General features: G+C 41.2%; 1 protein-coding gene across 6 annotated transcripts in view; it reads right to left on the bottom strand.

Moving 5' to 3' along the window:
* IGSF5 (immunoglobulin superfamily member 5) overlaps window positions 1–17,058 on the bottom strand; it is a 44,311-nt gene that overhangs the window by 12,606 nt on the left and 14,647 nt on the right. For 4 of the 6 annotated variants that reach the window (XM_045002503.1, XM_045002499.1, XM_045002502.1 and 1 more), the window contains 4 exons: window positions 9,913–10,038; window positions 9,332–9,356; window positions 4,967–5,079; window positions 2,693–2,769 (listed from right to left, as the gene is read on the bottom strand). In XM_045002503.1, the coding sequence (XP_044858438.1) occupies window positions 2,693–2,769; window positions 4,967–5,079; window positions 9,332–9,356; window positions 9,913–10,038 (341 nt within the window). The remainder of the gene's footprint in view (window positions 1–2,692; window positions 2,770–4,966; window positions 5,080–9,331; window positions 9,357–9,912; window positions 10,039–17,058) is intronic. The other 2 variants (XM_045002501.1, XM_045002504.1) reach the window with 1 other exon arrangement.

Raw genomic sequence — 17,058 nt, 5'->3', positions numbered from 1 at the left:
TACTATTTTTTAGCCCCATCGCACATGCCCTGCGAGCCTGAGTCAGACGACCTGGGCTCTGAGACTCGCTATCGCAGGTCTTTTTTTGCAGTGTTGACACATCCTCAGACAACCAGCCCCTTGGCCCTTTAAGAATGGTGGAAGCAAAACACTATGAGGCCTCCAAGTTTGATGGTATTGCAAGGCTTAGAGCTGTAACTAGTAATGCCCCTTCTCAAACAGTTCAGTACTGCTTAGGATATTTATGCTGATTATCAACATAGTCTTCCTGAGAAAGCCCAGAGGTTTTGTTTTTTTAATGTGTGAGCCTGGGCAGGTGGGGCTCAGCAATCCAGCTAGGAGAAGGAAAATTCTGATTTCAAACCAAGAACATCAGGCCTGGCTAGCTGGCTTATAAAAGCTGTGCAAATCACACATGCTCTATATATCTGCACCACCGATCCCAATTTACAGTACAAGGCAAAGGCAAAGGCCAAGCAAGCAATGTGTGAGTCGGTATCTGCTGCAAATGGAATAGCTTCAATTAATACAAAAGTGGGAGAGTTTAAATAATAGACTAGCTAGCTGTACTGAAAGCTAATTTTTCTTAAGCAAGTTTTATTTGAAAATGAGTATTGTACTACAACTATTCATTCAACTTCAATTAAAAGTAACAGTAAATAATAATCCGCATGAATCTACATGGAAACCATTATTTGGTCGTATTTCATTTCAGTTGTTTTGTAACACCACAGAAAAAACACTTGCATATGTGCAGCATTTTAGAGCATGTGCAGTGGAACCAGTATCAGGTAACCATACAAGATAGCAAAGGAAGTGATGCTGTGTGTGTCTAAAGTCACAATCTCACCCTTAGACTGTAGTCAGCAATGCAAGGCCTCACCTCATTCTGAGCATGTAACATCATTTGTGCCTATTTTAAATACATATTAGGCACCTAGTACTGGGCACTTAAACATGTAAATACACCTATTCTTCTCATTGTGCAGAGCTTCGTGCAATAGCAAAATGTCCTAAAATAGTCCACAAAGAACTCACAGTGTAATGGCCTATCCTTGTGAGCAGGTATGTGCTCCTATGTACTGGTGTACTTGTAACTTCTAGCAGCAACAGTAGTTTCAGATGCCAAATCAGACAAGCCTGAAAATCTAGAATAGCAAAGGGCTGACAAAATGGACAAAACTCCCTTTCACTTCAGTAGGGCCAGGATTTCACCCTTGGAGAGGAGGAAGATGGAGGCATAAAAGGTCTTTTCTGAGTTATTTTAGAAAAATAAATACATAAACCAGAAAGATTTTGTTGTATGGCTAAGTACTTACTAAATCCTGCAATATCAATATTCCAAAGTGAACAAGGAAACGCTAGGGACATTTGTGAAATTATCGAGTTAGCACTCTGACAAAAACACTGCATCGTGAGTTTCGCAGACCAGCTTGCTAGGATCTGTCTACAAAAGAACTTTAGATGGAGCAGGGTGGTTGGTCAAGTAGTCAAAGCCTTCTCAGGAGAGAGTAACACAAGAGAGGCCGGGGAGACACCTGTGTATAGAAGTTAGCTTTTTAAGTCCCTATAGTGGTCAAGGGACTGCAGTTTTGCCAAACTGCTACTTTGTGATAACCTATATCTTTATTCTGTACTATACAGGGGAGATCATTATGGAATTGAGCTACACCATTCTTCATGTCACTTTGTTGTTCCTACATTCACCTGAGTCTGTCACTCAGTGTCATCCTGGTGCTTTCTTGTAACAGCTATTGTTCTCAGCTCCAAATCAAATAGACCAAGAGACTTATATGCTGAGAAGAACAAAAATCATAGAGGAAATGAACTTCCATATTATCCTGATCATGAATTACTGAGGGCAGAGAAGCCAGCTCAGCTAAATGTGTGAGAAGATAGTCTTGTGAATGATACACTACCATCTTTTATGCCACAGAGTATGCTCACATTTCTTTTCTAACCAATGGCACTTTGATAATGGTCCATCCCCTTCTCCCTACTTCCACTGAAATTAAACAGGAAAGTTTCCTGAGAGAAGTTCTAGTAAAATAGCCATCGCATTAAAGCATGTTCCAAGGGCATGCCCCGCAGTGTACTTTATACCTATATCACCATGTCATCTCAAAACATTTTACGAAGTATGGGCCTGATCCAAACGCTGCTGAAATGAATGGAAACTCACCCAATGAGTTCAGGGTGGTTTGGATCAGGCCCTATGTACATACAGTGCTACTGAATTGCAGCATCTTATGAGCTGGAGGACACTAGCCAACTATTGCACACAAAAGTAGGGAAATGTTGCACATTGAAAGCAGGGCAAAAAACTCCATAATCTAATGGGACTGGGTGGTTGGGACTAGAAAAGGGCATATGATAAGGAGCCTCGATCTTGCGTAGTTATATCTCAGGCTGATAAGAAGGTGTAACGTCATTGTAATAAAAAACAAAAATCATTTTAACCAAATTTTAGATTTTTAATTTTAGATGCAAATCTAAGAAACTAGCATGAGCATCCAGTGTATGTCCTGAAAAGCAGGCGCTTCACAGAAGCTAAAAGGAATAATGTTGAAGGCCAGAATAGAGCCCTACTTGGCTTTTAAATTTCAGAGTCCTGTAGAAATCCATGATCTAAATATAGTACATATTGGCTATATGAAAATGTTACGATCTCAGTGGGTTATTTGCCAATTACCTCTGATGCGGAACTGACTTCTAAATCTTCTTCTGGGCGATGAAAGTTGGAAGCCATTGGGGGAAGAGGGGCGATTCCTGTAACAGAAGAATATGTAAGATCATTGTTATTCACTGTCCAACATGGCATGAACCATAAATCATTCTGGTATAAAAATCAAATATGATTTGTTACTGTAGTGTTTTGCAGAATTACTTCTGCCTAATGAATTTTCAAGAAGCTCATCTAGGACAGTGGTTCTCAAAGCCAGTCCGCTGCTTGTCCAGGGAAAGCCCCTGGCGGGCCGGGCCGGTTTGATCTAAGGAGACTGTTGAATCTTCTTGCTGAAGTTTATCTAAGCTTGTCTAAGTATATACTTTATTGAAATAGCAAAATATTGCTTCTGTGTACCCTGCAATCTTCGTAGTAGATGCACTTCTTTATATTTAATTGTTTTTTAGGAAAAAGTATGCATAGTTGGATTTGCTGTGTGCAATCATTTTACATCCTTTAATTTGATACAGAAAAATAATCTGATTATAAATACAAGTGGCAAGCAAGGATTTGAGGATTTGGTTGAGATTTACATTTACTATTTGTTTATATATGTTCAAGAACAGACCTCCTGTCTGGGAGCTGGAATTTGCATTACATTAGTCATTTATTGCTAAAATCTTAACTCTCTAGTACATTTTCATACATATATTCAGCAACATGGAGAAAAGGATTGCCAAGGACAATTGTTTTTCCTTGTATTTCTGTGGGGAAACATAAGCTGTTCAAAGAATTGGGCTCTTTCCAATTTTTGTACCTCCACCTATATCTTCCAGAAGTGGTACAGCAGTCAGTGGTCTACCAAATCCCTAGCCACAACTCTGTGGTCACCATTGGTGAATGCAAACATTACAAAAAACATCACTTTAAAATGTAGTTGTTGGGTTTTTTAACCTCCCCCACCCCCAGGATTATGTAGTCTATACAGTTAAGACTAGAGCTGAGTGAATAATTAGTTTTTTTGGTTTGGAGGCCAAACTGAAAACGCAGGAGGAAAAGTCCGTTATTTTAGAACTGAAATTGCATTTTGATATTTCTCACTGAAAAAAAATGATTTGGGTTGAACTAAACAGTTCAAATGTCAGTTTGAAATGGCATTTTTTCAAGAAAATGTGCCTTTGGAACCAAATGTCAAAACAGTTCACTTTGAAAATGTCAAAACTAAATATTTCAACATTTCAAAAAAATCAGCCTTTTTTGGCTGAACTAGTCACAAAATTTGTCCTGAATTCTTGAATATTTTTCGTGTTCCCAAAAATGTATTTGTGGGGTAATTTACTATTTCCTCTCCCCCCACCCCTCACCCCCCACCCAAAAAACCCAATTGCCCAGCTCTAATTAAGAGTTCTACTACATGGTAACAGAATGTACTGTGGTGGGAAGCTGACCATGTCAGTGGGGTTCACCATTCCATAAGTATATCATCCAAAAATATATCATCCTCTAAGAATATCTCTGTGCTATTGTATAAGATAATAAACCAAAGAAATACCTACCCATGCCTGAAAAACTATGAGAATATTGAAATGTTACCCAGAGATATCATTCCTAGAGTAGTACTTTTGTGGGTCACCCTGCATGAATGAACAATACAACATTTATTGCTTGAATTAATTAAAAACAGATGATAGTACCAACTGCAATTATTATTAAATAACATGGGTAGCAAAATAATAGTGATGGACGAGCCTTAAAACAATCACAGATGCGGTTGTATTCAGAAAAGCATCCAACGTTCCAAGAGTTAGCTAAACTATTCGAATTTCTGCAAAACTGGATTGGAAATCTCATGCCCACAGGCTTTGTTGTGATGTTTCTTGCATTTTCTGCTTTCAGTCAAACTGTAAATCACTGCAAGAACAGTCTTTCTTGTGGGATTCTGGTACCTCCATCTTTGGCCCTCGCAGGAATTTGGAAATGAAAAGGCATATGGAAGATTTTTTTTTTAATAACCAAAGTTTTTACAACTTCACAAATGCTCAGTTCACACATTCACTTAGATTTTTGGGCAAAGGTCCACCCCTACAACTACAACTGTGTTTGGAAGCCTCCAAACACCCTAGCATTCTGAGAGATCTGAACTTTCCTGAATAAGGTCAGGCACACATTGTGTTTTCTATAATTTATTGTGTATTCTAAGACTTCATTTAAGTAGCACAGAGTAAAAAATGCATATTTCTTGGAAATCGGTGAGCCAACTCTATTACGCTTGCTTCATTATCACTGACATGTTTGACTCACTTGGCATTTGTTTTGTGTGCACTGGGTCCTCTGGACTGTATCCAGAATTTTCATTACCACTGCTTCTCCTGGTCTTCTCACTACCATCATTGGTTTTCTTAGTTGAAACTTTTCTGGAAATAAAAATTCCAATCATTAAAACCTACATTCTATAAGCATTCTTAGGCAGTATCCAACAGAAAGAGAGGCACAAATTCTCAAAGGTATTTCAGGACCTAACACTCATTGATTTTCATGGAAGTTAGATACCTAAATACCTTTGAAGATCTGGGTCAAAGGACTTGCAGGTGAATCCAACTTCCAAAAAAGTAAAGAAAAATCATGTATAATCCTTGAAAGAATTTACCTACTGCATGCACGGTCTTGTATAAATCCTAACTAGGATTTGCTTAAAAAGTTCTGATCAGCTGCTTAATAACATTTGGGAAATTAAGATGATTAACATCTTAAGACTTCAAGTCTGTGACCCATTTCAAAGTTTCTGTAAAAACTAAAGCCCAACCCCATATTCTGACCTCGATTGTGTGATTTAACCACAGCCCTGCATTGGGAGCAATAGGGAGAGTACCCCTGTGTGCAGGGGCACTATGCAGTCTGCTCCCTCTGCCTTCCCACACCATAGAGGAGGGTGCAAGCGGCTTCCTGTGGTTCAGTGGACCAGTTTGGTGGGGAGGCCAGGCTATGGCTCTGCCTCTACCTCCCCCCCTCCAAGCTCCCTTTTGGGATGAGATGCACACCTGGAGTTAAATGGAGGGGGTATAACTGACAGGTCTTTTTGCAAGCTGTGCAAGGCAACAGGAAGCTTCTTGTGTGCACCCTCCCAAACACACCATGTAAGGCTCTGTCACAATCTGACCTATGGCCCTGATCCTGCAAACATTTACACACATGCTTAACCTCAAGCAGGTGTGTCATCCCACTGAAGTCAATAGGGCTACTCCTCCGTCAAGCACATATGTAAACATTTGCAGAGTGGACGCCTACATTTGTAGCCAGTGGTATGCAGATAATACATCTCTATTTATCACTCTGTTGCACTACAAGGGATTTTACTCGTCATTTATTCCAAACAGCCCCAAGTCTGGGGTCCTCCAGGGCACGCTGCAAGGCCCATCTCTTTACCCAGGCTTCTGGGGAGAGACAAGCCAGTTAAGGGCAGGGGTATGCAGAAGAAGGGCTGGGAATTGTAACTGGAGTGGGATTTTTTATTTTGTTCCCATTATGTGGGGAAATTGCTGCATTTATTTCTATACTTTTAACATAATGTACAAGGTGCCTAGACTGTCAGACAGGGGCATTGCCAATGCTTCTATAGATCTAAATAAATAGATGTTAGGATCTGATGAGTAGACTGCAATGAGTTTTTTAAAACCCTATATGAAACCAGAGTTGTTCCAATGCAGTATTTGAGGATAGAGAGCACTCATTTATAGATATAACTAGAAAACAAACACACCAATGCTGCAAACACTTACGCTCGTGTGTAATTTTAAACACATGAGTAGCCCCTTTGTCTTCATTGGGACCATTCACATGAGTAAAGTTGCACATGTACTTAAAGTCTTTGCTTTGCTGAGTTCCTAAATTCAATCTAAACCCTAAGGCCCTGAGCCAGCAAAGTATTTAACTTTAATCATATGAGTAGTCCCACTGAAATCAACAGGACTTCTTGTGTTAGACTAGGGACTAAAAAGCATGTAGCATTTCATGAAGCTCCAACTTAATTTACCATGGGCCCAATTCAAGCTCCTTTTTATTTTAATAATATGTGTACACAGGAAAGAGGCAACCAGACATAACTGTTATGCCCTGCCTTGCACTCCTTCAAAACCTGTGGAAAAAACACTGTGTGGGTCCTCCGTGAATAGAGACAAGTGGGCGTGGGCAACCTGGATGAGGGCAAGAGATTTGAACATTGTGTTTTAGCATCTACACTCCCTGAACTACTGACTTCATCTGTTGTGTAGATTCCCTCCTCAGAGAATCATATGGTATGTCTACACTGCAATTAAAAATCCATGGCTGGTGTCTTGGGCTCGTAGGGCTCAGGCTAAGGGGCTTTGAATTGCAGGGTAGACATTCAAGATCAGGTTGGTGCCCGGGCTCTAAGACCCTGTAGTGTGGGAGGATCCCAGAGTTCAAGCTGCAGCATGAGCCCAAATATCAACCCAATGATTAAACAGCCCCTTCAACCAAACCCTGTGTGCCCGTGTAAGCTGGCACGGACCAGTGTCAAACTGCAGTGTAGACATACCAATAGGTTCAGGCCTAGCAGGATTAAGCTATATAGTGAATCTGGTCAGGACTCAGAACAGGAGCCATAATGACAGATACTTTTGCAGTAGTTTTATTTGAATCAAAAATACAAATTGACTTGGACCTGCATTTGGCCTCAGATGCTTTGTTGATTTAGTCCAACCAGTTTATACATCTGTACCTGATAAATTGGTTGAAACAATAATTACAAACAGAATAACAAAACACCTGGAAGATCATGATATGATAGGGACTACTCAGCATGGTTTCTTCACAGGAAAACATTGTTTCATTAATCTCTCAGAATTCTTTTAATGGGTCAATAAAATAATGGATAAAGGAGAACCAAATGACAAAATGTATTTATGTAGTGTTGCTGTAGCTGTGTTGACAGATTTTCAAGCGGCTGTTGACCAGGTTTCACACAAGATGTTACCAAAGAAGTTAAGTATCATGGAGTGAGAGGCAAAGTATTGTCATTAATCAAAAATAGCTAGGAGACAGAAAACAAAGTAGGATTAACTATCCCAGAAGCATATAATAACTATAGTTGAATTCACACTGGTCACCTAAAAAATTAAAAAGAATAACACAAAGTAGCCCCACTGAAAAAGTTTTTCTGTTCACATTAGTTCTGACAAATAGGATCTTAATATTGATTAACAGGATCCTACATTTTAAGGTGTTTCAACCTAATGCAGTAATGCAAAAACAATTGGTTTGCTTTGTATTCAGATGTGTCTGATACTAAGTAGGAAGTGTTGACAAGTTTCACTGGCAGCTTTTTATATAGTATAACTAATGATCCTTAAAAAAGCAGGGGACATCATCTAATTTGTCTGCCAATCTGTCTCATTTAATTTGCATCAATCTGTCTCAGCTTCAACCTTTCTTCTGTACCACAGATATTCTAGTCGGATTATGCTCTGTGCAAGTTGTAAATCTACAGTAATCTTGACTGAAACTTGGAAGAGAGAGCTATTTTGGTGCACAGTGACCTCCTGTGGAATTTGTTGCAAATGCTAAGTGTGAGGCTGGAGGAAATCTGGTGCAAAATAGGAATATCAAGAAGTATAGGATCAAATCTAAACCCATATTCAGTAAAAAACTTGAGCATATGCTTAATTTTTGGGTACCTGAGTATTCTCATTGGCTTTATTGGGACTGCTCACATGCTTATAAATTAAGCACATGCTTAGGTATATTGCTGAATCTGGAACTCAATAACTAAATCATTTTGATCATTTTCAAAAGAAGTTTTATGGGAACATCAGTTACAGTTTTCAGTAATATGGTGTTGCTAGTTCACTCCAATGAGTGTAATGGGCAATTTTCTGACGGGGGGGTGGTATTTTTTTTTAAAGATAGTGATTCACGGTATCTGTTATAACTTCCAATTATGTAGACTTGATTGTATAATCATTTTGGGAAGAAAACTAAAAGTGGAATGAGATTTTGGGCTATGTCTGCCCTGCAAACAAGGGGTATAATTCCCACATAGCTCACACTAACTTGATGAGAACTGGCACGAGCATAAATAATAGCATAGGCACAGCAGCACCGAGGTATGGCTTAGCCGTGCCGAGTACATACCCACGGGGATCGGGCAGGTTTGTACTCAAGACAGCTAAGCGGCTGCTGCTGCCCATGCAACCCCAGTATGCTGCTATTTATACTCGCTAGAGCCAGTATGTGTCCACAAGCAGGGACTCACACCTGTAGCTTGCAGTGTAGCCTAAGAGGCTCAGCATAAAACTCGCATCCCGGGGTAGGGGAGGGTGATGCTGGTGGCTTTGAGCCACTTTTGCTTCCTTAGGGTTCTGGGCTGCTGAGGGGAGCCAGTGAGGCCCCAGAATAATGTAGGAGGGCAGCCTGTGGGTGACAGCACTGCCCAGAATTCCCACAGTGCTACCAGCTGTGGCCCTCCCCCACCTCTCCTGGCACACCCCTCAGGCCTAAGCTTGCGATAGGGGCCTTATAGGGGGCAGTGTAAAGCTGCCTTGCACCGTTCTCTCCTGGACAGATCTGGGGCTCTAATGGCTCTTTTATGGTGCTGCAGAAACATCCAAGGGGCATAGCAGAGGGGGAAATCCAGGGTATTCAACTTACCTCAACTCCTTTTGATAGGTGGACTCTGAAAGACAGGAAGAAATGTTTTTAAAATACAGCAAAATAAAATAAGGCTTGCTGCTGAGGTTCTCCCACTTTCTCACAGTTCAGACTGTATTTTAATACAGAAATTATCTCATAGCCCCCCTCCCCTCCCATCTGCAGTCACAGAACAGCCTGGTGCACTTACTTACGTGGAAAATTAATGCTAGGAAAGAATTTACTGAATGCATTTGTAGCTGGTGTACACTGTATAGCTGTACAAATCTAGGTGTAGATGTACACTGACTTTCAATGCGATTTGTATTCTAAGTCATTTAGCCACTTTTGAAAATTTTACCCTTCCTTTTTACTACTGACGGAAATACTAACGAGCCACCAGTGCCACTGGAAACAAGTTATATTGGAAGAAGTCAGCAGGCAACTATTTGTAGTATCTACAAGCCACTGGTTATCAGAATCACCTCTCTGCCCTGAACAATCCTTACCAAACTGTGCACTGTGCTTTAACTGAAACAGTAATAGATTAAATCTAATTTAAGGTTTAAAAAATGCAGAGCCAGTAGCAAAAATCCATTTACCTTTGTTTTTTAGGCAGCAGTATATTATTATAAAAATAATAATGATCAGAAGAAGAAAACCAACTGACAGTGTGACTGCAAGTATAATAGTCCGTGTCCGTGTGCTGTCTTCTTGGTTACCATTTTCTATTAAATGAAATGAAGAAGCATTACACTAGCAGAGCTGTGACCTTTCTTTTTCTGAAGCGCGTGACCAACTTTCTGGAAGCATTATTAAATTACTTGTTGATTATTTAAAACAAGAGATGGATTGTGTTTCTCATTTGTGTTCAAAATGACTTCACCCTATATTGATGATACCCAGTACCACAAAATACCTTGATCACAATAATTCTTTGTTACAATTATTCTATTTTATCTGCTAGTTATATTTCTGACAAATCTAGGCTGCTAATTTTCTTCATTCTTCCCATTTAAATGTATTTTGTAGACATTCTGAGCCCAATCTAAACCTCACTGAAAGCAAATGGGAGTCTTTCCATTGGCTTCAACAGGTATTAGATCACACTTATGGTGCATAATTCAAAAAACCCTCTGTTGTCCACTGCAAAGGACAAGCATGTTAACAACACATCCATTGAGTTTGAGATTGCTAACCTTAACACATTGCTGCCTCCTAGACTATAACATATAATATTGCATAGTGATGTACAATATGCATTTATAGTGTTTTCACATAACTATGATTCAATTTTTTTATTTTTTTTACCTATAATGCTAAATCGGGTGATTTCAAAATCATTCAATGTATCCCTGTTTCTGGTTGCCACAAACAAAAGGTGCTCACCATATATCCCTCAAAATAATCAACATTAAATTGAGAGCTTTTACCCTTTAACTAGTTGTCAACATACAATAGACCAGAGGTGGGCAAACTACAGCCCGCGGGCTACATCCGGCCTGTGGGACCTTCCTGCCCAGCCTCTGAGCTCCTGCCCCAGGAGGCTCGCCCCCAGCCCCTATCCCTGCTGTTCCCCCTCCCCCGCAGCCTCAGCTCACTCCACCACTGGTGCAATGCTCTGGGCGGCGGGGCTGTGAGCTCCTGGGACAGCGCAGCTGCAGGGCCAGGGCCTGCCCCGGTGCTTTGTGGCTGGCTCCAGCCAGGCGGCACGGCTGTAACGCTGCCAGCCACTGGTGCTCCAGGCAGCGCGGTAAGGAGGCAGGGAGCAGTGGGGTTGGATAGAGGGCAGGGGAGTTCGGGGGGTGGTGGTCAGGGGGCGGGGGTGTGGATAGGGATGAGGGCACTCAGAGGGTGGGGAACAGGGGGGTTGGACGGGGCAGAGGTCCCGGGGGGGCAGTCAGGAATGAGAGGAGGGGTTGGATGGGGCAGCAGGGGGAAGTCAGGGGCAGGGGTTCCAGGGGTGGTCAGGGGACAGGGGAGCAGGGGGGAGGGATGGGGCAGGGGTCCTGGGGGGTTGCCAAGGAACAGGGGGGGTTGGATGGGGCAGGAGAACCCGGGGGGGTGGATAGGGGGTGGGGGACGGGACACTATCCCCTCCCCTAACCAGCCCTCCATACAATTTCCGAAATCCGATGTGGCCTTCAGGCCAAAAAGTTTGCCCGCCCCTGCAATAGACACTTCTTCTGATGGTAATATGGCCCTGTCCATCAGGCTCATCCAATAGCTGTGGTGCTCTTTACTAACTGGACCAATCTTTGATCTTCCTAACTGCAGTGAGCAGCCCCAGCCCAAAAGCTAAGGCTGGCTCCAAAAGCAGTCCAAAATATAGTCCTGGTAGCTATATTAAAAACAGACTTCAAATCCAACCCAAAAGCACAAGGTTTGTTCAGACTTGACAGTACTGCCTCGGTTGCACTGGATTTGTTTGTGTCACGTCCTTTTTAGTGTTCCTAATTGAAGATGGGCCTGAATGGCAAAATTTGGATACAGGTTTCAGACTCACCAAAGTTTGCAGATGTTCTTCTGGAGTTTTGGATTGGCCCATTACAGCATAATAGCCCAGCCCCAATATTTGGACTTGAATTTGAATTCTGAACACTCCAAAGATTGAATGGTTCACAAATTATTCAGTTTAGTCTCTTCTCTAATCCTTATGAACTATCAGCACATAAATTGATCATGCAAATTAACCAAATTAAACATTGAGGGGCTGCTCCTGGATCTAATTATAAACTACTACCCAAAATGTTCCTGGATTCCAACTTTAATATCCTTATCCATCTAGAGCACTTCAAGAATGTATTGTCTCCATTTCAATGGTCATTATTAATTCTCTCTCCTAAGAGGATATTTTGCCCTTATGTGTGTGAACATTAATTCCATGAGAGTAATGGAAATCCTGTGTATGAATGCATCCATCCTCCTCCTCTGGCCACACACAACACACCTAATTCCCCCCCAATACTTTCTGTTCACTTCATTCCTTACACACCTCAAACAGCAAATTTTTTTTCCCCTTCAGCCCAGTTTTTTTGAGCAACCAATCCTTCTCCCATTCTGTGCTCAACCTCTGGAACAGCTTCCTTCTCTGTGCATCTTTCTGAATCCTGTCCTCCTTCAAATCTCATCACAACAAGTTTCATCCTTCTTTCTGGTCTAGGGCTCTTAACGCACTCTCTGAGAAAACTAACCATCCAGATCCTGCTGCCATTTAGATAAGTGGCAAACTCCCATTTTACATTCAGGGAAGCAGAATCAAGCCCTTAATTTTCCATGTCTCTGTCTTCAATCATTCTTCCTAAGATTGTCCTTGTATAGCTTTTGTTCTGCCTTGCCATAACTTCTGAGGTTACCAGTATATTATAATCTGCAGCCTCATAGTTAATATGTATAAATCAATTATGAAGTGTTTTGTGATTTTTTTTGCACGGAAGAAATAAATCTACAGCATAATTCTGCATTTTATTTTTTTATTTTATTTTATTTTATGCCATACAAAATGTTGTGGAGATTTTAAGGTAGTTAAAATATGAAATAAATGTTAATCTTGCCTGTATGTTTAATTATGTTTTTAGTAAGTTATTGCTACCAAATATCAGTTATTGTGAGTAGTCTTATTTTAAGATCTTGTTTTTATATTTAGCTTCTTGTAATACCTTTCTCAGTTAACTTTAATACAGATTTGTGATAAGATACATGCAGAAAATAATGTGTTGTGCTAAGTCATATCAAGGTTAGATACAAGCAGCATATAGATAAATAGAGGTGTGTTAGTCAATATTTTTAATGAGTCCTAGAAACAGATCTCCATATGTGATAGCCTAAGATTTCTGTTTATTAGCTGCAATGTTATACTTTGGCAAACACTACACTCTCATTAGTTTCACATTTCTTGGTAAATACAGCAACTGGGATGCTAAGATTTGAGGAATAGTTCTTATATCAGCTTCATTTGTTCTTGTGATTTTCATTTAACCAGCCTTTGAGCCTTGATGGCCTGTTCATTTGCCAAAGTCAGATGGCTGCTCAGGTCGAATTCAGGAATAGTCTGCTTTTCAGGCAGCACAGAGCAGAAAGAGGGAGCAAGGGAAGGTTTTCGTTCAGTGCCTGCCCTTGAGGGTTGACATACATGGATCACTAAGACTTGCCAGCATTGGAATGTAGAAGCAGGAAGGTGCCAATGGCACTGCTCCTGTGCTCTGTACCAGCTCTTTTCCAATGTACTTGTCACTCAAAATGATCACTCTGTTCAGGAGGAGTGTTTTTAACACTTGTGATTCCCAAGAACTATGTTGATTTAAAAGCAGAGGACTCTAATTATCATTAGAAATTCAATATTAATTGATAGGAAAAGCTAAGCACAAGAAACCTGCACTGCATAATAATCATATACTTGTAGTTCTAAAAGTGTCCTTAATTTTTTCCCTTACTTTATCCATACTCTGTAACCTCAGGTTAATATAAGTCTAATAAGTCTCCTGTCAGCATATTCTCTAATAGCATCTTTCACATTAGTTCTAAGTTATTTCCATACTGTGGGAACTCCTTCAGCGTGCATACTTTAACCAGTCCCCTGCACTGTCACTCTGTTGAGATCAAGGGCTACAAAAAGCCTGCACATTGATGTCAGGAAACTTTACATGCTTGAAACAAGTCTTGCAAGCAAAGTGCCCAGGATAATTTTCAGATATTTCAATAAACCTAAAAAAGTGCATTGCTTAAGGAATCATCTTCCTTCATTTTTTTTTATACACAAATCTTCTGTTTGAGATGAGATTTGTGTGGAATTTTCACTGCAGTGGAGCACAGCCATCTTTCAGGATTGAAAGGGAACTAGCAGGAAAGGTACTTCCTACAGTGTATCACTAGAATCCATTACAAGATCTAGCAGAGGCGGAAACGAGATTGTTGTGTGTAAAACACAGCAGATTTTCTTTTTATAACATGGATGAGAACAGACTGACTGTAGTATTCTTGAAGAAGCAGGGAGTCTTAGGTTTCAGTAAAAAGCTGTTACGTCAACAATGTAATGGATGCGACTGCATCCAGTGTCTGGCTCAGAGAACTCTATGGGTATGTCTAACCAGCAGCGGCGTAAATCCCAGTGGGGTAGATGTACATGCACTAGCTCTACTCATGCTAGTACACTAAAAATAGCAGTGTGGCCACAGTGGCACACGCAGCTGCTTGGGCTAGCCACCCGAGTACAATCCCGCCTGATCCCTTGGATACGTACTCAAGCGGCTAGGGCCACATTGCTATTTTTAGGTGTTTGTCTACCCGTGCTGCAAATTAGACCTCCCTCCCAGCTACTGTGAAGACATATCCTCTGACTGTGTCTAGCCTAGCCTACTTCCTACTAGTTATCTGCGGTGTCTGCAAGATGGCATTGTACCACATTGTCCCTCATAGTTCAGTATGTTATGGAGAACAGGAATGTGCCTGTAAGGAACTGGAGCAGCTGCTGCCGGTATGGTTTAACACTTCCATATAAATCAGTGTGAAAAATAAACAGCCACAGACGTGCCAGTTTTCCTTTCCATCCCCCTCCCCATCTCAACTCCTGTCATCGTTATCATCTGCTTTTCCCAGTTTGGCAGTTTAATGAATCTCTTCCCTGTTTGATCTTTCTGCTTGTCCCAGGGACTGCAGCCCCAGGAGAACTATAGTATTTTGCTAAATTATGCATGAGGAAGCCCTCACCTTAGTCTCTCTAATATCTACACTACCACTTATACAACAAGGAATCCGGTGGCACCTTAAAGACTAACAGATTTATTTGGGCATAAGCTTTCATGGGTAAAAAACCCCACTTCTTCAGATCTGATGAAGTGAGGTTTTTACCCATGAAAGCTTATGCCCAAATAAATCTGTTAGTCTTTAAGGTGCCACCGGACTCCTTGTGGTTTTTGTGGATACAGACTAACACGGCTACCCCCTGATACTTGACTACCACTTAGATTGGCAAAACTTATGTCGTTCAGGGGTGTGAAAAAAACACCACACTGAGCACAGCACTATGTCGGTGGGAGAGCTTCTCCTGCCAACATAGCCAACACCACTTGTTAGGGGTGGTTTAATTGTGTCAACAGAAGAGCTCTCTTCCATCAGCATAGAGCGGCTACACAAGAGATCTTACAGCACCACAGCTGCATCGGTACAGCTGTGCCACTGTAAGGCCTCTAGTGTGGACATAGCCTAACTGACAGATTAGTTAAGTCCCTGTGGGCCAGGCGCAATGTAACATTATGTGATGCCTTGCCTCGGCCATTAAATAAAACACAAGGAAATTCAACTAGCAAGCCTTACTTTGGCCATCTCTCCTTTCAGATGTTACAAGTGAAATAAAGGATCAAATGACCTCATCTGGAATATCGTGTGCAATTATGAATAAACTAGTGTAAATGGTGAATTCTCTGTAACTGGAAGTCTTTAAACCATGATTTGAGGACTTCAGTAACTCAGCCAGAGGTTAGGGGTCTATTACAGGAGTGGGTGAGTGAGGTTCTGTGGCCTGCAATGTGCAGGAGATCAGACTAGATTATCACGATGATCTCTTCTGACTTTAGTAAAGGTATCTGAGTAGGAATATACATTACCATTTTAAACCTAACCAGTGTCCCATAAGCAACTTGCCACAAGATGTCAGAACATGTTAGTATTAGAGCTGAATGGGTCTAATATTTATTTAATTTTCTTTCTTGATATAGGAATTCAATACAGTGCTCCTGTCAGATATTTCTAAATTATCTGCAAAAACATTAGAGTTTTCAGTTGCCTAAGCAGCCCCTGGAATCGTGGTAAAAGTTGCGGACCCCCCCAAATCCGAAATGGTGCCCCTGTGAGCAGACACAGAGTTTGCCCGCTCTCACCCCCACGTGCGGTCCCATTGGCTTGACTGGAGCCACCCCTCCAAATATAGACGTCAAACTATGCCTATGCTGAGAAATCTTGAGTGTCTGTTACTGCATAATCATTTTCCCAAAGAGGAATGCATGATGGTCCTATATGATCGCTAATTATGTACTAATTGTGTCTGTGACATCTGTTTTTCTCCTTTCTAATGTACAGCATGTAACTATGGAAACTGTGGGTGGATGCCTCAATAGCTGTAGAATGAGTAGGCTGGGGAATTTAATCATTTTATTAAGTCCTCAGGACAGATCTCTTTTGTTTAGTCAGTAATTAGAAGCAATTTAACTTAGAGGAAGTCTTATTAAAACTAGTAAAATGGCCTTTTTCAATTGCATTACAAAGCAGATGGTCCTGAGAAACTTGCTAACAACGGCTCACACTTAAAGTAAAAGGCCCAGCCAGTCTGTCTGTCTATCTATCTATCTATGTGTTTATACCACACCCATCATTGTAGTATCTGAATGCCTTTTATACATCATGGCAGTGCCACCCATTTCAGAACACGGAATGAGTCACATATCACGTAACACTCCGAAGGGTGCCAACTCAGTCAAAGAGCTGTCAGCTTGATGTCAATAGCTCAGCTCCTTTTGTCCACGCTCACCCAATCACTAAAAGAAACATGGATTTAAGGACCTCCTCTGCCTAGGGGAAACTCTGGGTGGCACAGAGTCACCATAAGGGCTTCTACACCACCCCTCCAGCTCCCACCATAGGAAGGATGAAAAAAAGTGTCCTTGTGCCCCAGTAATCTCACCTTTTGTAACAGCCCCTAGAGACCATGAGCAGCTGGTGTTAGTTCCAGCAGCCTTGAAACTCCTCTGCTTTAC

Source organism: Mauremys mutica, chromosome 1 (assembly GCF_020497125.1).
Source record: "Mauremys mutica isolate MM-2020 ecotype Southern chromosome 1, ASM2049712v1, whole genome shotgun sequence".
Lineage (NCBI taxonomy): Eukaryota > Metazoa > Chordata > Testudines > Geoemydidae > Mauremys > Mauremys mutica.
Note: the sequence above shows the minus strand (reverse complement) of the source record. Positions and strands in the feature narration are given on the sequence as shown.